This window comes from Rhinolophus sinicus, chromosome 5 (assembly GCF_057876585.1).
Source record: "Rhinolophus sinicus isolate RSI-liver-muscle chromosome 5, RSI-T2T, whole genome shotgun sequence".
Lineage (NCBI taxonomy): Eukaryota > Metazoa > Chordata > Mammalia > Chiroptera > Rhinolophidae > Rhinolophus > Rhinolophus sinicus.
In genome coordinates this window covers 42,640,119-42,665,638 of record NC_142505.1, presented here as the reverse complement: position 1 = coordinate 42,665,638, position 25,520 = coordinate 42,640,119, and the positions used below count along the sequence as shown (strand labels likewise).

General features: G+C 46.2%; 1 protein-coding gene across 3 annotated transcripts in view; it reads left to right on the top strand.

Moving 5' to 3' along the window:
* SLC6A11 (solute carrier family 6 member 11) overlaps window positions 1-25,520 on the top strand; it is a 126,545-nt gene that overhangs the window by 77,874 nt on the left and 23,151 nt on the right. For all 3 annotated transcript variants that reach the window (XM_019732651.3, XM_019732652.3, XM_074312988.2), the window contains exons 7-8: window positions 13,392-13,495; window positions 20,097-20,221. In XM_019732651.3, coding sequence (XP_019588210.1) covers window positions 13,392-13,495; window positions 20,097-20,221 — 229 coding nt within the window. The remainder of the gene's footprint in view (window positions 1-13,391; window positions 13,496-20,096; window positions 20,222-25,520) is intronic.

Below are 25,520 nucleotides of genomic sequence, written 5' to 3'. Positions count from 1 at the left end.
AACGTTAAGCACCAAATCCGTTTGGATGTTGGGCATGTGAGGAGCAGAGATACATGTGCTTCGCTGGTCACCCTGGGCGTTCGGCTCTTGGTTGAGATGGTAGCAGTCTCCTGGTAAGATTAAAGGGAGGGCTGTGGGGTCAGACAGACCTGGGTTTGGGTCTTCCACGAACTGGGTAGCTGACCGAGGGCCACTTTGACAGCTTCTCTGGGCTTCAGTGTCCTCATCTGTAAAGATAACAATACGTCTCTCAAAGTGTTGTTATGAGGACAAAATGAGATAAGCATTCAGCCTCATAAGCCCCCAGCAGAGAGAGTGAGGTCCATGAGCATTTGCAGGCCTGGTTTTCTGTTGCTCAGATGACAAGAGAATCCACTGCCCTCTTTGTTTAGAAGTAAAGGGCGTTTTTCGCATCCCCAGGCGATGTTCATATGGGCAGCTCGCGGCTCCTAGAAGGCCCACGATGAAGTGGTGGGTTTCCCTCCATTCTCACCCCAATTGCTGTCCAAAGGTGATGGCCCCAGGGAGACGGAGAGACCTGCAGAGCCTGCGCCACTGGGGTTTGTCTGCTAGGCCTGGGAGAGGAGGTGTGTGCTCGTGGAAGGCCAGGTGTTCTGCCACTCATGAGAGCACCCACACTTATGTGGGGAGGAAGCCAGGGCTTTAGGACCAGTCTCGAGTAGCTGATTTTTCTCCTGCTTCCCCTCCCAAGACATGCCTGCTCAGCCCCCACACCCTCCAAAGATGCTTTCTCAAGCCTGAAGTCATGACGCTTCTCTGGCTACTCAGCCCCTCCCACTCAACACAACATCTACTGAGCCAGGTGCCAGTGTGAGATCTACACACATCTCCAGAATAACGCCAGCAGCTTGGAGCTGTTGTACCCACAAAAAAACTGAGGCTCTAAGAAGTGGCCTCTTCCAGGTTGCCCAGCAGAGCTGGCAGAGCTGGCATTCAGCCAGATCTGCCTGATTCTATAGTCCAGGGAATGTTCTTGTATGACCTTCTTTTCCCTCCCATGCTTGCTAGATTGCAAGCGCCTAGGCAGGGGACGGGATCTTAATTATCTCTATATTCTCCATGCCTGACAGACATATGATGCTCAGAAAATGTTGCGGAGAGGAATCGACCCACTAACCATTAAGTTTCTAGCAGCAGAAAAACCTCAGAGATCTTCTGCCCTAACTTCCATTGCAGTGTAGGAGTTTCCTTACTCCATCCCCGACTGCTTGGTTACCTCTAGCAACAGGGAGCTCATCCCAGGGCAAGAGCTCTCAGCCAGGGAGGAAGCTCTTTCCCTATTGACTGTAACCACCCCCACCCTGTAGCCACCCAGGGTCCCCTCTGGAGGCTCCTGAGGCAGGAATTGGGTGCTTTCCCTTTCACTGTTAGAATTCTATTTCACATGGAATCAAGTAGCATCTTCCTGTGTCCTCTCCGTGGCTACCACAGGCATTCCCACTCAGACTCTTAGTGGCTTCTAGCCAAAATTATAGTGATGACTGAAATAGCAGCTCTGTGAATCCACGGGTCCAGGAAGGTGCACTCCATACCCTCTGTCGGTCCTTTGCATACAAGCATTCCTACTAGGCACCTGCACACAGATAGACCTTCCTTCTCCCCATCTCCAGGCTTTTGCTGATACCATGTGCACCACTGGGACATTTCTTCCACTTCCTTCCAGCCGTCCAGGCCAGGACAAGTGCCGAAAATCCATTGAAAACATAGATGGCCCTAAGTATGGAGTCATTCTCCTCTTCCCTTCATAAACACTCCCAACTCCTTGCATTTGACTTGACGTGTGTCCCTCGTGTGAGGCAGGAGCTTAAACTCCACGGTGTCATAGTGTCTCATGAGCTTGCAAGACTATAAAGTTGAAACACACAAAGGAAAATGAGCCTTAAGTGACCCCAGAACATATCCTTGCTATAAAAGCCTGCATGCCTAGGCTCGAAGCCCATCTCTCTCAGGTTTCAGCTCGCTTACCAACTCCGACTGGTGATGGAGAGTGCTGTGATTGATTAGCAATGTCTGCCATAGGAGGCAAGGGAGTGGGATTGCTGAGCAATATCCATTGCAGGCAGGACTCGGGCGGGATGTGGGTGCCACCTATTTGTCATCTCCATTGCAATCCAGTTTCCTTATTTTTCAGATTAGAAATCTGTGGCCAGGAGAAAAGCAAGAACTTTAGGGAGAACACACAGGAGCTTTCAGGGGAACCTGGAGTTGGAACCTGGTGTCCAGACCCTCTCAGCCTAGCATGTTCTCCACTTGGCCTGGTAGCTAGAGCTCTGCATGAGCCTTGAATGCTCCCTTCCTATGTCCTGGAGATGCTAAGTAGCTGTGGGCCTTCAGCAAATATTTTCGAGTACTTACCGTGTGCCAGGCGGTGTGTGAAGTGCTAGGATGCGTCAGTGAACAAAGCAGGTGAAATTCCCTGCTCTCACGGAGCTTCTGTTCTACTTGGAGGAGCTAGACAATAAACCCTGGAGGTAATGATGTGATTAAATATATTTACTACTCTGTCTCTGGGCAGATGCAGAGGCGGCTGCCTTCACCGACGGTGGCTGTTTTCGTTTTCCTCCCAAGGGAATCATTTCTGTAGGCTGGAGTGTAAGCAGTGGCTTGTGCAGCATCCCGGAGTGCCCATTCTTTCCCTGCTCTCTGCCTTCAACCAGCTCCCTGAATATTAATGGAGAGAAGTGGTTATGGTCGGAGATGATGAGGCTTCATCTCAGCTGCTTGCTCAGCGGACCCAGGAGAATGTGCATCTTGGGGCTGGTTGGGAGCTGAAGTCTGGTTTAGCCCGGAAGCTGTGTGCTCCCTGGTGATGGGATTAGGATTCTGCAGCCCCACCGCTGATGCCAGCTCAGACTCCCCCTGCCTCAATGGTTCTCTGCCAGGACTAGGTAGGACCACTCCCCAGGGGCCACTTAGAAATGTGGGGGTGTCAGTTTGGTTTCCACAGTGACTGGGGCCCCCTCTAGCATTTAGGGGGTGGGAGCCAGTGATATTATAACTCCCGCAATGAATAGGACAGTCCTGCATAGCACACTGTCCTGTCCAAAATGCCAATAGCATCCCCTTAGAGCAGGGGTGTCCAAACTGCGGCCCGCGGGCCAACTGCCGTCCGCAATCCATTGTTAATTGGCCCGCAGCAAATTCCAAACATATATTTAGTTTACTTAAATAAACCAGGTGAGGCAATACCTACTTCACCTCGAGTGAGTGGCCCGGCTGTTTGTGTATTTTACCGCATATGGCCCTTGGTAAAAAACGTTGAAAAAAGTTTGGATACCCCTGCCTTAGAGGGACACTGTTAGGGGAAGACCTTGGCCTAAAATGGAGGCCCCTGAGGCTGCAAGGAAAAGCTCAGGGCTCCTTGGGCCTTGCGTGCTTATCATGGCTCTCAAGCTCCTCTGTGTAGTCCTTCCGTAAAATGGGGCTCAGTTGTCTCGTGCAGTGGACTAAGGGATAGACGCGCACAGCCCCCAGGACTCCACACATAAGGCATGGAGGTCATTGCCGTTGGCCCGGTGCCAGCGACCGCCTGCCCACGCCCTCTGTGCTCGGTGACTGGGACACGGCTGTCTAGCCTCCGGGCACAGGCCCAGCCACAGTGACCCCGCTCCCTGCTCCACACAAAGGGGCCACCAGGGTCAGCCTACACACCCAGGCCCCCCCCATAGAACTGAACAGCTCCTCACCGCCCACGGTGCAACCCTTCAGCCCAGTGACACTTTACTGGCAGGGCCTCTGGCACGGCCCCCAGGGCTGGCTGCCCAGGGAAGTGCTTGGCACTGGAGCCAGAGGCTGCAGAACATATTTCCAGTGGGGCTTCCAGGCCAGGAGCTGCTGTCCCTTCCCACCACTGTTCCCTGCTGGCCCTGCCGCCTGCCCAGTGCATTAGCATTTAAATATATCCAAGGTCCTCTCCCCCAAGCCTTCTCCCCCCATTGAGTCCACCAGGGAGGGAGCATTTGAATCCTCCTCCCTCAGACTCCCTTCCCTCATAATAGCCATACTGTATTCATCAGCTTCTGTATGTGGCATTAGCCAAAAGAAGGAGCGAGGGCGCCTAGCAACCCGGAGGGGGCTGAGAAAGAGGTGGGAAGGAAGTGATTTTCATGTAATTATTCACTTCTACAAAAGCCCTTGTCAGGTACACACTGGAAACACAGCTGTTGTATTATTCTCCTAACCTACTTTTAATCTTTTGAGAATCTGTACCAAATATAAAAGGCGAAAAGAAAGGGCTTAGTTCAGCCATTTTCTGCCAGGCCATATAAGTTACATTTTTGCCTCAATCGAAGGCTCCACTTACAAAAGCCGTGTTGTATGTGTGTTTGTGTGTGGCTAGCTGTTTGAAAAGAAAATGTTAAAGAAGTAAAAGTCTGTGGGGTGTGAGCCCCAGGAGGGCCACGAAGCCCTGTCCTGGCTACTTGGATCCAAATGCTGCTTGCACTGTTGGGTCTGGCGGTTTTCACACATCGTCTTGACCAGGCACTGAGACAGCCAGGAGCCTGGGAGCAGGGAGAGCTTGGCTCTTTCTGCCCCTCACTGCTGTACCCATGCTTGCTGCCCTAAGAGCAGGTGAATCCGCTTTAGTGATGGGCGCTGCCATGTTTGGTGCCGCTCACAAATCTGATTAGTTCCCCATCGTCACACACCTCCTTTGTTGGTGTTTTCATGGCTACACGTGTCAGAGACCTCAAAGTGTCGGCACAGCAAACATCACTAATGCCAGGGTGCAAAGATGGAAGTACCCGGCCCTTCTGCTGGCGCTGGCTTTGATAGCTAGTGGAGGCACTGCCCTTCAGCCCTGAATGGGTGGCGCTGTAGACCCGGAAGCACGTGTCTAGGGGAGTTTCTTTCTGTTGCCTGTGCTGCCTTAGATACCATAGAAAATCACATTTCAGCTCCAATTCCCTTTCAGCTCCCCAGGCAGCAGCTGTACCTTCATGGAGTGGGCCCTGGCCCCCACTGCCCCTCACCCTCACCTTCCATCGTCCCCCACTCTCTTCTCTCCATAAGATGTTCTGTTAAAGCTTCTCTGCCTTTGTGTATGGTCTGCCTCTCCTGCTAGAATGGAAGCTCCCTGAGGGCGGCAGCTTCTGGAACTGTATCTGGCACATAGTGGACACTCAGCGCCTATTTATGGTGGGGGGAGAAAAATGGAAGAGGCTTTTTTTCTTTCAGATGTTTGAAGACCAGCATATCCTGGGGAGGAACTAGTGTTGACTGAGCACCTACTGTTTGCTTGAGCTCATGGCTAGGTTTCTGAGCACTTCCTCAACGCTCTCTAAGAGCCAGGCCCTGGGCCAAATCTTTGTTTCCCACACATTATCTTATTTAATCTTTTGTATGTGAGAAAAAGAGAGGGACGTGCTAACCACATATGCACACTGACCTCACCCTACCCTCCCAGTTAGATAAGTCATTTCTCTCCAAGAAGTTCGAAAAAGACATGAAACTTTCTCCCCCAAATTTCTAAGAGATTAGACATTCTACTTACCTGGTCAAGGTGGGAATGTGGGGAGAGGGGGAGAGTGTTTCCGCTCATACACACAGGTGTCTCTGAAGATAATCGCCCGTCTCAAGGCAGCCTGTGGGTCATAGGACATAAGAAAGTGCCTTGTGAACTGTAAGGTGCTGTCCACGTGGCCTGGGGCAGTGGATGATAAGCCTCCATCATGACAAATGCAGGCTCTTCCGAGTGTGGTTAGAGAAGAATGTGTCCTGTCCATCCACCCTTCCTTACCTCTCCCAGCTACTATTATTGAGGACTTCTGCCATGCCACCCTGTTCTGGGCCCAGAGGATCTAGTGGTGAAGGCAGGTTACGTCCCTATCCTGTACTTTCTGCTCCTACTGTGCCCCCGGGGCTCATTGGAACCAGTTGCCCTGAAAGAGGTGAGGTTGCCCCAGAGCTGGAGGGCGGGCGCACCTCTGTTCTAAGGGTCTCTACTCCCCTGTTCCCATGCAAATCTGTCCTCCAAATCTCTGAATGTGGACCGCCCACAGCCGCGCTGCCAGAACGCCCCCCATTCATTGCTGCAGAACATGGGGAGTGATCCGCTTCTTAGCTACTGACCCAGCTTCCTTGAGGTTTGTTTTGTGGAGACTATTTTCCCTTCAAATTGTTTTGAGAAATAGGAAGCCCTTTCTCCGCTGAGCTGCCCCCTTTGTAGCGTCCTGGGACATGCTGGTCAATGGGGCTCAGTTGCCTGGTCTTCCTTTCATTGAGGTGGGGTTGCCTTTGTCCTGTTTGACTTGACAGCCACAGAGCTGTTTAAATCCCAGCTGAGACTCCAGGCCTGCTTGGCACACAGGAGACCTCAGCTTTTCTCTGTAAAACCTGGAGACATAATGCCTTGGGTTCAAACCTAACTCTCCTTCATTAGTTGTTTGACCTTTTATGGGTCCACTTCCTCTTGTGTAACAACGGAGATGATACCTACCCTAGTGACATGGTTATATAAATTATGTGATTGTGTACATGAAAGCCTTGAGTACACAGTAGGTTTTCAACAAATGTTATCTCAAGTTTCCCATGTCATAAGGCATCGCCAAACTAGTAGAAGGGTTCCTGAATGGTCTTTTAGCCTGTTTTATTAGCCTCTTTTTTTCACTTTTGTCAAATCATTCCAATGGCTGCCATGACCTTGTTTGATTTCTGGGTGTCCATGCAATTCCTAGTTGAAGAAAAAAGTAGCTTTATATGAAATAGACTTGGGATAATGCTATGTGTTCACTAACCACTTATTGTTTCTATTCCTGGGTAAATGGGAAGACTACATTTCCCAGGCTCCCTTGCCTTTAGGTTGAGACCATGTGACTTGTTTCTGGTCAATATGTGGGCAGAAATGATAAGCACCTCCTAGGGCCTAGCTCTTAAAAACTTCCTGTGCAAACCTCCAGCTCTCTATTCCTCTGCCTCAGAGGCTGTATTGACATGGAAGTGTCATAAGGTAGGAAGGCTTGTATTGCTAACTAAGAGGCTATAAAGAAGAGAGCCTTTTCACAGTCTGTGTCTGGCTTTGTGTCGGCAAGAAATAAACTTCTGCTATGCTAAACCATTGAGATTTTGTGGTTTATTGTTTAATCCAGCATAGCCTATCAGTAAGTATCTTAACAAATATAGTAGCTTCCTCATGAGTTAATTCATTCTTTCCGAGATTGAGGGGGAAGGTTGACGATTGGGGCCTGTCATGTGTTTGCTACCACAGGCCTTTGCGTAAGAAAATAGACACACATCGCTTATGCCAGTCTTTTTTAAGGAGTCTAATAATGTAGACTCCCTGTGAAGACATATCATGCTGCTTTGTGAAACTTTTTCAAGGAAATCTCCCCAAAGTTTGGGAACTCTGCATGACCAATGAGAACGTGTCTCAGCAGAAAAGTTGATGTCAACATGGGGTTTTGCAGATGTGGAAAACAGAAAATGCCAGTGAAGAAAGTTTTGGATCCGGAGTCAGGGAAATGTTAAGTTATGGCTAAAATTCTGATGACTTCCAAATCTGTGTCTCTTGCCCGACATTTAGCTCTAGACTTTCCACCTGACTCCTGCCCATCTCACTCAGATGTCTCAAACTTACCTTGCCCAGAACTATACTTACCCATTTCCCTACTTTACACTTCTAACCTACCTTTAAAAAATGGCTCATCCTCTAATGTTGTACCCCCAAATTGCTCAAGTCTGGGTATTCTGCTACCTCTATTTAGACCAGTTTTATTTACCCACCCTCTAAAGATTTCTTGAGAACCAAGGAGACAAGATAGCAGCAAAAAGGAGGTGGGCATTTTTTTAATTGCCTAGAATCTCTCCACCTAAACAGAGAAACTAGGGTATTTAAAAAAAAAAAAAAAGCCCGGTGGACACAGTACCTTTAGCATAATTAGGTGACCCCATGACTCCATGGACAACAAAATATGAACAGATAGGGCCAAACACCAACAGCAATAACATCTGCATGATATCAACTCTGTGGCATGAGATGAAGATGAAGGCAAAGGGAGTTTGGAAGGCTGAGATTCAGGAAACCCCAAAATCCCGAACATGTACTCACCCCTAGGAGTAGAGGACTCGGAGTAGACTCTTGGTGGAGCTATCTGAGGATGCCAGCCAAAACTAGGAGGGCTCCATGCAAGCTCCAAGTCATAGGTGAGTGCTGGAGGACTACAGCAAGCTCAGGCAGAGGTCTGGGACCTGGGAACTCTAGGGACTGATCAGCTAAAGCTCCATGACCAGAGGGAACACTACACTGAGGAGAAACCACTGGAAGCAGAATCCAAATTGAGCGGGACAGAGATACTAGAGGAAACAAAAAGAAATTTTGGATAAAAGTGGGAGAAGGGAATTGAAAACAATAATTTCAAGAAATACTGACTGCCTAGTCATAGTTTTAAAGACTTTTTGATAATAACAAAAGGGTAACCCTAGAACTATGAAGCTAAAAAATCTACCCTGGATTACTCCTATTCCCCTACACAAAGCTCCCTTCTAAAAATACACAAAAATGCATCTCACCTACACATGAGCAACAGGAAACAACTGTGGTCTAATCTCATACAAAGCCATTATAAGAAAAAGAATTATGAATGGAATAGTATTCCCACTGGTAATGAATGCATTCCACAAAGACCTATAAAACATCTAAAACACTGAAACTTAATATTTCAAAAAAAGCTAAGAGAAATTAAGAACCAACGGATGCTTTGATACAATAGTATAAGTGAAATTGTTAGACTACAAAGATTTTAAAAGATAGCTTACAAAAGGAAAAAGTATTTCAAAAGAAATAACTAAAAGGAATAAAGGAGTGAATAGACACCTTGGATAATATCATAAGATAAGTAGAGGAGGGAAAGGAGGAAAATAAAGTCAGAAACAAAGCGATTCTTTTTGAATGAATGCACAAAAAAGTGATAGGATAGAAGGTAGACAAAGAAGATCCAACATACAAACAAGTCCCCCAAAAAAGAAATCCAAAGCAATGGAAGAGGATAAATACTAAAAATGGGTTTTCCCCCTGAAATATAAGAGATGACCTCAATTTGCATATTGAAGAAGAAAACTACAAGCCTGGGAAAATCAATACAAAATAGTCAACATTAAGACATTCTAATAAAATTATTGAACTTTAAAAAGAAAGGAAAAATCCCATTGGTCATTCAGACAAAAAAGAGTAAGTGCTTTATAAAGGGGAACAAATTAGTGGCATCAGACTTTTCTACAGCAGCTCTCTGTGCCAGGAGACAGCCAAGCAACATAGTCAATATTCTAAGGAAAAGAAAAAGAAAACCAAGGATTTTATATACAGCCAAACTGACTTTCAAGTATGAAAACCACATGTCAACTGTTGTGAACATGCAAGAACCTGGAAAATATTATTTCCCTTAAGTCTTTACAGAGGAATTTACTAGAAAGCAAGCTGCAAGCAAGTAAATTGACTGGAGAGGTATTAACACAAAGACTTGGGGTGAGCATTAAATTTATAGTAATCTATAGAACCCACACTAAATAATGGCTATAAGGGAGGTAATATAATATGTAATGGTTGTATGTTCTGATATGTAGATATGGTACAAGTCTTCAAAAACTGAGAGAGAATGGAATGTGGAATGTCGAATGGAATTTATTCTACTGAAAAGTAGAATAAATTCACAGATTGCCTTTAAGTATTAATTGATCCAGTATATGGTGATGGAAAGAGAACTGACTCTGGGTGGTGAACACACAATGTGATATATAGATGGGGTATTACAGAATTGTACACCTGAAATCTATGTAACTCTACTAACAGTTGTCGCCCCAATAAACTTTAATTGAAAAAAAAGTATTAACTGAAAACAAATAGCTATATTTTTAAATTAGATGCTAGTGGAAAGGAAAGGAAGAGGAATAGAGGCTACTGGCTAATTTTAGTATTCCTCATGGTAGAAAACTAAGTGCCAAAATGTGGGGAGGGCTTAGGGTATTGTATAAAGGTGTTGGTTTAGGGGTAACCATCAGATAACAAGACAGGCTTTTTCCTGCAGAGGTAGGGGAGCAAGAAGCAATCATTCAAGAACACATTGCCCTCTCACACGAACCTCTAGGCCCAGCATGTCCCCTCCCATCACTTCTCCAGTCTTTAAAGCTGTGCCTTCTCTATACAGCCGTCTTGATTGCCCTAGCACATGTTCATTTCACCCCTCATCTACCACTCCTAGGTACTGGGTACCTTGTTCTCTGAATGTTTTATCTCATCTCACCTGCAGATAGAGATGGAGTGCTCTATATAATTGTACAGTACCTCCTTCAGAATCTGGCACGGGGTCCTGCACACAGAAAGCACTCAGTCAATGGTGGTTCATCAGAAATTCAGGACTGATGAAAGGACTTGGGCTTACAGCCTCTGGGTTTGTCTAAGACCTTACTGTTGCTGTTTTGTCAGAATTCTTTCAATTTAAAATGACAGCAATGTCATTCAAATTGATTTAAGGAAAAGAGGCCTCTGAAATTGAAAGGCTCTAGGGTAAGTCTGATTTCAGGTATGGTTGGACCCAGGGACTCAAGTCTTATCACCAATATCAGTCTTTCTTTCTCTAGTCTCTTCTCTCCTCTGCATTGGCTTTATTCCCAGGCAGGCTCTTCTCTTCCCTGTGGTCAGTGATGACCCCCAAAAGTTACAAGCTTAACATCCCCAGGAGAAAAGAATGTGTCCCATTTGCAAAGGCTCCACTAAAAGTCCCAAGATTGAGTTTCATTGGCTTGGTTTGCATCATGTGCTCATCCCTGACCCAATCATTGTGGCCAAGTGAAATGCTTTGATTGGCCAGGCCGATGGGTCATGTGACCACCCCGAAGCTATCTCTGGCTGGGGAAGAGGTGGTCTCCCAAAGGAAAACTGGGATGTTGTTACCTGAAAAGGGGAGATGAATGCTGGGTGAGCAAAAAAATAGATGTCCATTTTAGTATCAACATACTCGGTGAGCAAACTGCAAGAAAAATTCTCTGCAAGTGGAAATCATGAGACGTGTGGATGGAAAGCAGTCTTTGGTGTTTTTGAACTCACTGTTTATTTACCATGTTGTGCTAGGGGACCACTCGCCATGAAGAGCAGTTGCTATGGAGAAACCAGCTTTCCCACACATCTGGGGGCTTCTCTCACTGGCCTGCATACTCAGCCAGTGGACAGTGAAGGGTCTGGGAGGAGGACACTCAGTTTGCAGGAGCATTAAAAACAAGCATGAGACACGGGGAGCGCCAAGCATCCTTGGGGGCATCTCCTTCGATCTGGTTTTATTTCCTGAGTCAGCAGCTGTTCAGTTGTTTTTTTTCTTGTTTTTTGTTTTTTCTGCTTCTCCGTGTTGAGATTTGAAGAAAGCACCAGTGACCCCTGCACCCTAGAATTCTCCCTTTTCCGGGCAAAATACATCTATTTTCTCTCTCTCAAGGGTTTGATTACCCAACACAGGTCACTCTCCCCTGGATTTGGGTAAAGGGAATCCACTGAAATAGCAAATGGGGAAACAGAGCAGGAGGACTTAAAAGCATGTACATTTCTCTCCTAAGTCTTGACACGCTTTTTCTGCTCTGGACCCTTCCTGTCAACATTTATGCATAAGCATCCTCAAGTGTCTACCATTCTACCTAAGTTTTACTTACCCTTTCACTACCACCCTATGTCCCAACTCCCCTTTGTGGCAAAATTTCTTGAAAAAGTTTTTTATATTCCCACTTTCATTTCCTCCTCCTCATGTTTCAACCCACTCTGATCTGCTGGCACCCGCACCCCCCTCCCCCGGCCCAATACACACACTTCATGAAAGCGCTCGCCCTAAGTTCCTCATTTAGCTCTAAGAACTAAACCCAATGACTCTATGTTAGAGGGAAAAAATTCATTTCTTAGGTTGAGAGGCAGCAAACTCAAGAAAACCCAGGGAAGAGTGACCCGTACCATGTAATCAAATCCCCAAGAGAAAGGCAATAGATTTTGCCTGGAAAAGGGAGTGTTCCAGGGTTCAGGAGGAACTGGTGCTTTCTTCAAATCTCTAAAGTGTTACCATGTGGAAGAGAGAGGTATGGGCTGTGTGACCCCAGACCCAGGAACCCAGGAAGGGAGATTTCCTCTCATTTTAAGAAATGTGTTAACGGTCAGAATTCTCTAAAGAAGAAAGGGGCTGCATCAAGAGGTAGTGAGTTCCCTGTCACGGGTAGTAGTATAGTAGAAATTATTCTGTCAGAAGTACTCAAAAAAGAGTCCCCTTTTGGGTGGGAGTTTACACCTGAAGACGCCTGAAATTCTGAGATTGATAAAGCATGCTTTTCTAGAGGCAGGTCTCCATGAACGTGTTGTATCTGCCACTCCCAGCTGTGTGGCCTTGAACAAGTTAGTCAACCTCTCTGTTCCTCGGTTTCCTCAACTGTAAAAGGGGGCTAATAAAAGCACCTGCCACGTAGGGTTGCTGTGAGTATTCAAGTGCAGTAATGCATACAGAGCTCAGCACTGGTGCTTGGCACATTTAAATGTTTAGTAAATGTTTGCTAGTATTTGTATTTAGGCAAGGCCTTGTTCTCTAGGTGGCACTTGATTTTCAAGCATCAGTCTCATCAGCCGCATTTGAGGTTTAGTTGTCTCAAAGAAAGCCCCAGTGGAAAGTGTTAGGGAAGGCACCATAATTCCTGCTGTATATGTCACGCTGTTCACAGTAGTGTTGGTCAAAGGGAACTTAGAGACTAAGAATATGGTTTCCATATGTACCACATAAGAAGCCTAAAATGCTTCTATTTTGAAAGGTGATAAAGATTTGGTGGGACTCCCCCTCTCCACCTGCCCCTTCCATGCCACCTCCTATGCTCAGGTCAGTGATGCCAGTGCTTCCCCCTGGACGGAGTCCTATGGGTCCTATGGCAGTTTTCTCGTGGTAGTCTTAACCACAAAGAAGAAAAATCACTCCTTGTGGTTTAATGAGCCGATGTGCCGATGCGCGTGCTCCGGGTCCCAGGGGCCTATGCTCATCATTGCATGAGTCCTCTCAAGACTCTTGAGAGGGAAGTTCATTCCCCACTTTGCATGTGAGGAGAATAAGCCTCAGAGAGGTTAAGTAATTTTTCTAAGGTCACAGAGCTGGAGCAGGGACCTAAACATTCAAATTCTTGCTATTCTGTGCACTATTATCTATAACCTCTGGAAAATTCTGGAATTAATTAAGAATATTAATATTTAACCAAGTGGTCCTCAAGAATAGAACTCCTAAAAAAACACATTCCTGAGAAGGTAAGGAAGTTTGGTTATCCCTTTGTCGAGTCTTTTTGGCGGGTGGCTGTGGATGGGGGATTTCAGAGAACAGGGATGCCTCACTTCTGACTTCTCTCTGTGCCAACTTCTTTGTGCCTTCCTGCAGGTCTGGGTAGATGCTGGAACACAGATCTTTTTCTCCTATGCCATCTGCCTGGGTTGTCTGACTGCTCTGGGAAGTTATAACAATTATAACAACAACTGCTACAGGTGAGCATTTCCCTGGGCCCCGCCAGCTCCCCACCAAACCCTGAGAGACTTCCATGTTGCCGGTCTAGTTCACATTTGTCTTCCCACCGTGCAGGGCCAGGAGGAGACAGGTGGGCTGTTTCTCAGCCTCTCCCTGCCCCAGGGTCAAAGAGTAGGCCACCGGAGGAGCTAGAAATATAACAGATACAAACAGCGTGCATTCCAAGCTGCAAGAGAATGCACTCTGGAATGTTACTCAGGTCCCCACTTTTATCCCAGAGTAAATAAGTGACTTGCCCAAGGTCACACAGCAAATAAGTGGCAAAGCTGGGAACCCAGGTCTTCTGACACCAAGGGCCTTGTTCTTCAGTCTTCTGTTCAGAAACCTGCTTCCTGCCCCTTCTCACTTTACTGTAGTGTCCCCTCCTGGAGTGGCTGGTGACCTGCTTGCCCCTCAGCCTCTTGGGCCTCCCTCCCTGGCTGCCTGCAGCTGGCCAGACTGCCAACACCAACACTGGGAGAGGGCTCACGTGGGGAGGGAGGGGAGCCCAAGGCTGTCTGACCCTGGCTGCCTGTTCTCCCAGGCCTGTAGCTTGAGTTCTACCACAAGACTGACCCACGGAAGGCCAGGGACTCACTCAGCAGTGCAGGTAGGAGAGAAATTTGCATCCTAGCCTTAAACTCCGGCCCATGGTCTGTTCACTGAGGTCTCTGCACTCCGAGCTCAGGACCTGGTCACAGTAGATGAACACTGAGGAATGGCTAGACGCCGTCTCTTCTGTCGAGTCCAAGAGCTCTTTAGTCAGATACGAACTCATGGAATAATGGCAGTGAAGCCATCCCGGATCACAGATTAGTTGAGAAGGGAAGTGTTTTTTCAGCCAGTTATTCTGAGACAGGATACGTATTTGGAGGGAAATAATCAAGGTAGATATTCATACCTTGTCTCATATATGCATCATAAGAAGTGTCAGATTGATTAAAGAATTAAATATTTTTGTGAAAGGAAATCCTCGTAAAACTAAGAATAAAAATTCTAGTATGTGAGATTTTTCCCACACACCAAGCAATTCTCAGACACTAGCTGGGTGGCCTTCAATTCAACTCAGTTCTAACACTCTCTACCCTGAGACAGCACCAGATTCCACAGGTGAAGGGCTGAGTCCTGCAACACTTCCCCTACCCCCTTCAAACACCAATCACAAGTCCAGGTTGTCATCTGTACTTCTGACTGACGGGCTGTAGATTGGAGGTTCCAGTGACCCCCTCCTTGGGTTCGATTAATTTGCCAGAGCGGCTCACAGAACTCAGAGAAACATTGTAGTCACTAGATTACTGGTTTATTATAAAAGGATACAAGGCAGGACCAGCCAGATGGCGCTTCCACGCCCTCGCTGAGTGCTCCACTCTCCTGAACCTCCACATGTTCACCAACCCAGAAGCTCTCTGAATCCCCTCCTTTTGGGCTTTTTTTGGAGGTTTTACTACATAGGCATGATTAATTAGATCATTGGCCATTAGTGGTAGAACTCAGTGCCTAGGGAGAGCCCTTCCCTGGAAGTCAGGGGGTAGAACTGAAAGTTCCAACCCTCTAATTACTTGCTTGGCTCCACTGGCAACCAGGCCCCACCCAGCCTTAGTGCTTTTCAAAAGTCACCTCATTAACATAACAAGTGACACCTTTATTGCTCTCACCATGGGAAATTCCAAGGGTGTTAGGAGCTCTTTGCCAGGAACTGTGGACAAAGACGAAATAATACAGTCTCACACCACATAATGACATTTCTGCCAACAGCAGACTAAATATACCACCATGGTATTACCAGATAGCCCAGGCGTGCAGGGTTGGTGTCAGCGCACTCGCACAGTGATGAGATCGCCTAAGGATGCATTTCCGGAATGTATACCCGTCATTAATTGGCACCTGACTGATGATAAATCACAATATCATAAAGACATTGATTTCAGAATGGGAAAGGATGTAGAAAATAAGAAAGTAATTAAAAATCACAAAGGAAGAAAGTGACAGACTGGTCCACATAACTATCTAGAACTTCTAAAATTTCTGGAAAGAAACACGGAAAACTTAAAAATGGTCACCTGCCTGTAGAAAGTGAGACTGGGAAATCAGAGCTAGGGAAACGGGCTTCTTCTCACCTGTATCCTCTTACACAGTTTCAATGTTTTGTTTTATTTTTACTCTGAGTACATACTGCTTTTATAATTTAAAAATCAAGTTAATACTAATATTATCTACATACTTTTCTGTAGTATATCTCCCCCTGCAAAAATTAGAAAAATTATCTATAAAATTAAAGGGCATGCTAACAACATGTAATATAATACTTAAAACATTTATGTCCATAATATGTAAAGAATACAAATAGATCAATATGAAAAACACTAAAGCATCGATAGAAAAATCAGCAACACACTCTTAAAATAATGAGAGTGTTTTCCTCAACTAGCAAATTGGCCGTGTCTGAAAACCAAACCCTATTTGATATACGTCATGATGTAGTGAGGAGGCCACGTCACACTCCACTGGTGGGACAGGAATTTGGTTGTATGGCTTAAGTGAGATCAATCAAAAGAACTTTAGTCTGTGATAAAGCGCCTCCCACATGATCGTCATCTTTGAGATTGGGCAATTGAGGCTCACGGAAGTGGCCCCCCAGCTAGATATGGTAAAGTCTGGACTCTGGCCAAAGTCCCCAACCCCCACCCCAATGCTCTGCAGTGTCCTCTCTAAAAGCTAGTTTGCTGATTACTGCATTAACCCATTTGTTAAGTCAGCCATGTGGCATTGTGTGTCTGCCATTAGAGGCACTGAAATCAGTCGCTTGGGAGATACAGACCGCAATGGCACAGCCCCAGGCTGTAGTTTGTGACTTGGGGAAACTGAGGAAGTGAAAGTGCAAAGTCCAACATGCTGAAAAGAAAATCTATTGTGGAATCCAATCCTCATTAGACAGCAAGTTCTGTTGTTCCTGGAGACCTTGGGGCAGAGAAGTAATTAGGTACAGCTGGACAGAGGCGTCCTAGAGAGGTGGAAGGTCAGACCAGGTTGTCGTTAAGACCTGTTCCACCTTCATAGCTTCACAGGGAAGTGGGTCTGGGAGATGAGAGGGAAAGCCCTCTATCATCCACAATAAAAAAGTGGTAGCCGTGGACCAGAAGAGAAAGGCAGCGGGGCAGGGCGAGCGGCACAGCAGCCAGCCCTCAGATCTAGGTTGAGTGTGACCCCCTTGGGAGAACGGAGAGGGCTGCTGTCCGCATGCAGCTGTCAGCACACCAGCAGCCAGCGGTCAGCGCAGGCCCTCTGTCCATCACCTCAGCTGGGCTGTCAGCTCATGAGGATGTGGGCGCCATCTTCGTGTTCACCACCATCCCTCCAGCCTAGTCGAGTGTTGGCTGCCATGTACGGAAGAGAGGGACATTATACACATGAAGAAACTGAGTCCCAAGGGTACGTCCTTTGCTCGTGTTCACATTGCCCATGATAGAAGAAGGCTTTGAACCTGGGCCTTTCTGGTGCCTGTACCCCTGCTCCTCACTAACAGGGGTGACCCTTTTTTCCCAACTACAGCAGGTGGCGAGGAACTGGCCACAACTGCCTTGTCGTCAGGCTGTGTCTCGGGGCGGTGGCAATGTTCCTCCCCACCAAGCACATGGGTGGAGGTGCTTGGCTGCTGCTTTCCGTCCAACAGGCAGGTTTCTCCACCACCCATCCGCAGAAGAAACCTTATCGCCTAGGTGACATTGCCAAATCCAAAGGCTCGTTTCATTTCCTTTTCCAAATTGTTCCGAGAACAGGTCTTCCCAACTCAGAGGGAGTAAATTAGTACCCTCTTTTCTGACAGCGTAATAGCTTCTAGAGGTCTTTAAAACTGGCTCACTGCTGCCAACTTCAAAGCGCTTGTTACATAAGCTTTTCACCTAGAAGGTGCCCTGTGGGGAAGGAATTAGAGGAATGGAGACTGAGCAAACCCAGCAGGGAAATCCTCACTTCAGAAGGCAGATAGCTAAGCATCGTCCCCTGAAGGTGTGGGTGCTCTGAGGGCAGGGGTGTGGGACACAGGGCTGGAAGGGACCTCAGGTTTGCCCAGAGCCTGTCTTTGGTGTGAGAAGCCTCTTGGGAAGATGGGGGCTTTGCAATAAGGGACATTTGTTTTGCAGCAACCATACAGATGTTCAGAGATAATTGTCCACATGTCAGGATTTGGAAGTCTAGATTCTTAGGGAGCATCCTTTTTGTGTGACTCCTAGAAAATTCATGAGCTTTAGTGTCTAAGATAAATGGATGCACGTCTCACCTTCACCACCAGCTGACTGTGAAACCTTGAATGTGTGACACGCCTCCCTGAACCTCGGGATTCGGTGACACAGTGTTCAAGAAACCCTAGCAGAGGACTAGACACATTACAGATCTAAATTATATGGGAGAATTCCAGAATGTAGAGGCTATGGAGAAACGCTGTCCTTACCAGTACCACCTTGTTCCCCACTGTTAGATAAGTTAGGGTCAGGAAGCAGACACGAGGAACAGATTTATCTCAACCTTAGGACTAACTCTGCACTTACCTGGGTGAGGTAAATTTCCTTTTGAGATGGGATGCATCAGGCTTGCAGAAAAAGTCCTCAGGTCTACCAGCCCATTCTGTCTACAGTGCCAGAAGAGTTCTTTAAAGGAAGCTGTATCAGTCACTCACTGCCACCATAATGCTGTGTAACAAACAACCCCAGAACTCAGTGGTTTACCAAAGCAAGCATTTGTTTTTATTGCTCCCAAGTCTGCTGGTCAGCTGAGGAAGCTCTGTTTTGCACTGTGGATTGTGTGGTTTTGTCTCCAAGGTCCACGCCCGGCTTAAGTCTGGTCTATGTGTGTACATTCTGAGGTCCTGGCTACAGGAACAGCAGCTCCCCTGGGGAAGTTCTCATAGCAACTCACAGAAAGGATAAAGGACAAATCCACTTGCGCCTCTGTTTATATCACATCTGCTAATATCAGTTGGCCAAAGCAAGTCACAGATTAAGACCGAAGTCTGTGGGGCACAGAGTTGTACTCCACCTCAAGGAAGAAGGTAGGGAGAGTGACTACTTGCTGGAAAATGATGCCATCTGTTACAGGGCCAAAGATGAAATAGATTTGATCTTCCTGAGCACCTTGTCTTATAGCTGGTGAGATCAGGCCCTGAGCAAAGATACTGCGGGAGAATTGGAACCCAGGTCTCCCAAGTACGGGTCCAATGCTCTCTCCACTCCGCCCTTGATTCCCAGAGTCATTGCAGGGTGTTATAGTCACCAACATTAGTTCCCTGTGGCTGTATTACAAAACGTATGGTATCAGGAGAAGAGGCCATGAGAGTCCTACTCTGTTCTTGAGTCTAGTGCTCAGTCCTGGATGTGACATTTGAAGAGTGGCTGGACAGGCTGGAGTGTAGCACAGACCATAAGCAGGATGAGGAACTGGTAAGGGAACTGAGACATTTAACTGAGAGAAAAGACCTCAAGGGGATATAGGGCCACTGTCTTCAGATCTCCCAAGCCAAAAGGAGCTCCAGGTTACCTGGGAGGGTAGACTTAAAACCTACCGGAGAAGGCGGGTCTTGGTCAAACACAACATGAGGAAGTTCTTAGCCTGTAAGCAGCAGGAACCGTCGGGCAAGGGGAAAGCACCGTGGAAGGAGGTAACAAGTTCCTGGTCACTAGGGTGAGCAGAGGCGGCTGACCCCCGCTGCCGGGATACTCCAGGCTCGTCATGCCTTGGGCAGCGTGTTGGACAGGCCACTTGGGAGCTGCTTCCTTTGCAGTGGGCTTCACTCGTGGTGTAAGACTAACTCCCAAGAGCACGATTTGCCGTGGCTGAGATGAGAGGCTCATCCCCTGTCTTGGCCTCGAGAGAAGGCAGAGCCTGAGAGGACTCTTCTTCATCTCAGCAAAGTCATCTGCAGTCTGAGTGTTCCTGCGTCATGGCTTTTTGCCAGCACTTCTTTGCTAGTGAGCCCCTCGCAAGGTCAGGGGACAGTCACTGCTCTGATAAATCTCTCCATGACGGACCTGCCCTGGAAGGGCTGCTCCCTCGAAGCTGCACTGCAAGGACTGAGCAGTGAGGTTTGTGGAGTGCTGCTCCGGTAGCGAACTGGGCGGACAGGTGTCTCCTCCCGAGGCTGTGGAGACCCTCCAGTGTGAAGCCCCTGGTCCTCCCCTGTGTGATCAGCCATGTCTCAGGGGCTTCTCCTGCCTTTCTTGTTTGAGCTCCCAGGAAATCAGTTCTCTCTTGCTGTCCCTGGTGTTTTCTCCTACCAGGGATTTGGAGGAGCGTTGGTTTGTTTCCAGGTGTTTTTTCACTAGTTGTGCAGCCTCCCTCCCTCCCGTTCCCTTCCTCTGCTTCTGCTCCGTGACCCACCTTGTCTTCCAGAAGTGCAGCAGGAGCTGTGTGACCATGTGCCACCGCCTAACCTCTCTGAACCACCAGGGCTTCATCAGGCAAATGGTGCTCTCCGTGCCCTCAGTGCCCTGCCTGCCCCCACAGGACGGCCATGGTATTCAGACAGAATGTTCCAGAAGTGTGCCTATTCCAGCCACTCTGACCCGAGCCCCTCTCCATGTTTCCCTGCAGGGACTGCATCATGCTCTGTTGCCTGAACAGCGGCACCAGCTTTGTGGCTGGCTTCGCCATCTTCTCAGTCCTGGGCTTCATGGCATATGAGCAGGGGGTGCCCATTGCCGAGGTGGCAGAGTCAGGTAAGTGCCAAAAGTGGGGGAGGCTTCAGGTGATGGTTCCAAGGAAAATATTATCTTCCTTCTCAGCTCATTTTTCTCTTGGGTCAGGTATCAAGGTGGTCCCACCCTTCATCCTCAAACCCGCATCCTGCGAATTACCTGGGAGGGAAACCTTGACACCTCCTCACTCCTGAATCCAAGGCAGCCTCGAGTTGTGTAGATGCTGCCTCCTCACTGCCACGCTACTTACCTCCAGCACCCCTGGCTCCCCACCAGCCCAGACCACCGTCACCACTCACCTGGGTGACTGCAGGGACCTCTCATGGCCTCCCTGCCTCCACTAGTGACCCTTCCTTTCCATGCGCTGCCCTGCACAGTGATTTTATTTATTTATTGTTTTTGACAGTGCAAACCTGCACATGTCCTTCTCTGAGGAAAAGCCTTTCTTGGCCTCTTACAGTGCTGGACTCATAGAGCACGGCCCCAAGTCCCTGTATTGCCCAGCTCCTGCGGCCTCCCCAGCCTCACCCACACTCACTCTGCCCCATCGCAATGGCCTGCTTGCACTTCCATGACATAGCTCCCTCCCTCCCACCCCAGAGCCTTTGCACATGCTGAGGCCACTGCTTGAAGCGCCTCTCTCTCCCTTTCCCTTTTCTAGATGCAGAATCACTCTGAGTGTGACATTCTTAAGTACAGATTGATGCGTGTTTGTATCCGATGCACCACAGGCAGGGTTACTGTTGCTGAGGAGATTGTGTACAATGGTGGTAATGCTTCCCTGGGTTCACATGGTGTTTGAATTATGGAGAAATTCAGTGCATATTAAAAAGAACAAAAATAGTTTTTGTTTACATGACAGAGTTGGATTCTAATCTCAGATGAGTCTAAATAGGTTTTTCACCTACAAAAATGTCTGGTGGGACATTTATCCAGAGCAGCCCAGGGAGCCTGGCCTCTCTGGCCTGTATTTACTCAATGCAAGTCATGCCACCATTCAGTGTGACAATCCCAAGCACCCCTGCGGCCACACTGCCTCTGTTGAGAACTCTGGTCTGGGATGAGGCTGTTTTTGTCTGGCAGGCACACCAAGCAGGCAGGGTGGGGGGTGTGGACATCAGCGCAGGACGCTGATTGTTGAGTTGCACTGTCACCACTTAGGGTCCAGCTTCCTCTGGATGCTGTGTCAGAGATACCGTGTTTCCCAAAAATAAGACCTAGCTGGACCATCAGCTCTAATGGGTGTTTTGGAGCAAAAATTAATATAAGACCTGGTCTTATTTTACTATACTATAAGACCGAGTCTTATGTAATGTAATATAATATAATATAACATAATAATATAATACAATATGGGGTCTTATATTAATTTTTGCTCCAAAAGACCCATTAGAGCTGATGGCCTGGCTCGGTCTTATTTTCAGGGAAACACGGTTGAAACAATCCCTGCTGAAATCAGGAATCCGAGCTAGACCAGAGGATATTAATATGATCAAAGTTGTCAATCATCTAGTGGCTACTCTGGACAAGAGCTGTCTCATGTGTTCATTGGCTTAGCCCTTTGAGGTGACACTGCTGCTACCCTCATTTTACAGATGAGGAAGCTGAGGCTCAGAGAAGTGAGGTCACTTACCCAAGATTACCCAAGCTCAAAGGGACAGAGCTGGGTAAACCCAGGCCATCTGGCTCCAGAGTCCATGCTGTGACCATGCCATCCTCTGCTCACTGTGGGCAGGGCACCTGGCACTTTATAAACTTCCGTGCTCCTTCCACACATTGAACTGCAGGGTAGCCCCATGGGGAGGGAACGTTGCCTTCTCTACAGGAGCTTTGCCTTCTCTGAGAATCCACTTCCTTCTCTGTGAAATGAACACCCTAATTCCTGCCTCAGGTGCTGAGTGAGATAGAATATCTACAGCACTGTCATTACTCTTTTTATCGCTACAGTTGACCCTTAAATATAGTGTACTTCAACTGCATGGGTTCACTTATAAGCAGATGTTTTTTCAATATACAGTCGGCCCTCTGTATCCCTGGGTTTCACATTTGTAGATTCAGCCACCACAGATTGAAAACAATATTTTTTTTTAATTTTTTCATTTTTCAGTTACAGTTGACATACAATATTATATTAGTTTCAAGTATACAACATAGTGATTAGACATTTCTATAACTTACAAAGTGACCACCCTAGTGAATCTAGTACCCATCTGACACCATACATAGTTATTACGATATTATTGACTATGTTCCCTATACTCTACATCCCCATGACTGTGTTTACGTCTGGCAATATATACTTCTTAATTCCTTCATCTTTTTTCCTGTCCCCCCAACACTCCTCCTTCTCTGGCAACCATCAATTTGTTCTCTGTACCTATGAGTTTGTTTCTCTCGGCACAATACCCTCTAGGTCCATCCATATTCTCACACATGGCAAGATTTCATTCTTTTTATGTATATATGTACCACTCTTCTTTATCCAGTTGTCTATCGATGGACACTTAGGTTGGTTCCGTATCTTGGCTATTGTAAATATTGCAGCAGTGAACATAAGGGTGCATATATCTTTTTAAATTAGTGTTGGATTTCTCCAGATACATACCTAGAAGCGGAATTGCTGAGTCATATGATAGTTCTATTTTTAATTTTTTGAGGAACCTCTGTACTGTTTTCCATAGTGGCTGCACCAATTTACAATCCCAGCAACAATGCACAAGGGTTCCCTTTTCTCCACTTCCTCAACAACACTTGTTGTTTATTGATTTATTTATGACAACCATTCTGACAGTTGTGAGAAGATATGTCACTGTGGTGTTAAGTTGCATTTCCCTGATGATTAGTGATATTGAGCATTTTTTCATATGTCTATTGGCCATCTGTATGTCCTCTTTAGAGCAATGTCTATTCAGGTCCTCTGCCCATTTTTCAGTCAGATTTTTTTTATGTTGTATGAGTTCCTTAATATTTTGGATATTAACTCCTTATCAGATGTATCATTGGTGAATATCTTCTCCCATTCTTTAGGTGGTCTTTTCTTTTTGTTGATCATTTCCTTCATTGTGCAAAAACTCTTTAGTTTGATGTAGTCCCATTGGTTTATTTTTTTCTTTTGTTTCCCTTGACCAAGGAGATATATCCAAAAACATATTACTAAGAGCAATGCCAGAGAGATTACTGCCTATATTTTCTTCTAGTGATTTTATGGTTTGGGGTCTTACATTTAAATCTTTAATCCATTTTGAGTTTATTCTTGTATATGGTATAAGAAAGTGATCTAGTCTTATTCTTTTGAGTGTGTCTGTCCAATTTTCCCAACACCATTTATTGAAGAGACTATCTTTACCTCATTGTATACTCATATTCTTGCCTCTTTTGTCATACATTAATTGAATATATAGGTGAGGGTTTATTTCTGGGTCCTCTATTCTGTTCCATTAATCTATGTGTCTGTTTTTATGCCAGTATGGTGCTATTTTGATTACTATAACCTTGTAGTATAGTTTGATATCAGGTAGCGTGATACCTCCATCTTTGTTCTTTCTCAAGATTGTTTTGGCTCTTTGGGTCTTTTGTGGTTCCATACAAATTTTAAGGTTATTTGTATTAACTTTATGAAAATGCCATTGGTTTTGATAGGGATTGCATTGGATCTGTAGATTGCTTTGGGTAGTATAGGCATTTTAAGAGTGTTAGTGAAAACAGTATTTTTGATCCATGGTTGGGAATCTACAGATGCAGAGGTCCGACAATTATGTTCATGAACTTGCCACCGTGGGCTTACATTGGCAGCACTGTACAAACAGCTCGGTAAGGTTTCATAACCTTGGTATATCGGTGTCTCACAGACGTGTTCATGTCGACATGTGGCGGTGTCTTGCTGGGTGGCGTTCATTATTGTTGTTGTGTTTTTTTGTGTGCCATCACGAGAATGTCCAAGCTTGAATTAGAGCAACAAACAAACATAAAATTTCTTGTAAAACTTGGCAAAAATGGAAGTGAAATCAGGGACATGTTAGTCCAAGTTTATGGGAAGATGCCATGAAAAAAAAAATGGCAGTGTACACATGGATTAAACATTTTTCTGAGGGGAGAGAATGTGTCACTAATGAAGAGAGGTCAGAGCATCCAGTAATGAGCAGAACTGACAAAAACATTGCAAAAATTCATTGAATTGTGTGTCAAAATCATCGGCTAACTGTGAGAAGCATAGCAGACCAAGTAAACATCAATAGAGAAACAGGAAAATCTTCACTGAAAATCTTGGCATGAGGAAGGTGTGTGCAAAAATGGTCCCAACGGAGGTCACCGATGAACAAAAGCAAAGGAGAGACAAAGTTTGCCAAGACCTTTTGGAAAGGCAAGACAATGTACTGGGCCGTGTTATCACTGGTGATAAAACATGGGTGTACCCATACGACCCGGAAACAAAGCGTCAAAGTGCACAATGGAAGTCAGCCAATTGTCTATGACCAAAATAGTTCCATCAGTCCAAATCAAGAGTCAAAATGATGTTGCTAACCTTTTTTGATAGCAGAGGGATTATTCATTGTGAATTTGTACCAACTGGATAAACAGTTAACCATGTTTACTATTTGGAAGTGCTGAAAATGCTGCGTGAAAAAGTTACACAACCTGAACTTTTCGCCAACAACTCATGGCTCTTGCATCACGACAATGCACCAGCTCACACTGCATTGTCTTTGAGGGAGTTTTTAGCCAATAAACAAATAAGTGTATCGGAACACGCTCCCTACTCACCTGATCTGGTCCCCAATGACTTCTTTCTTTACCTGAAAATAAAGGAAATATTGAAAGGAAGACATTTTGATGACATTCAGGACATCAAGGGTAATACGACGACAGCTCTGATGGCCATTCCAGAAAGAGTTCCAAAATTGCTTTGAAGGGTGGACTAGGCACTGGCGTTGGTGCACAACTTCCCAAGGGGAGTACTGTGAAGGTGACCATAGTGATATTCAGCAATGAAGTATGTAACACTCTTTCTAGGATGAGTTCGTGAAGTTAATTGTCAGACCTTGTACATTGTGTCATTTTATATAAGAGACTTGAGCATCCACAGGTTTTTGTATCCATGGGGGGTCCTGGGACCAATGCCATCCGTATACCTAGGGATGACTGTAGTTAAGTTTTTGGAGAGTGAAAAGTTATACATGGGTTTTTGACTGCCTAGGGGGTCAGTGCCCTAATCCCTGCTTTGTTCAAGGGTGAACTGTATTTTCATTTTATAGATAAAAGCTCAAAGAGGAGTCATGGATAGAAATGAAAAGAACCGACTAAAAATACATTTTCTCGATTT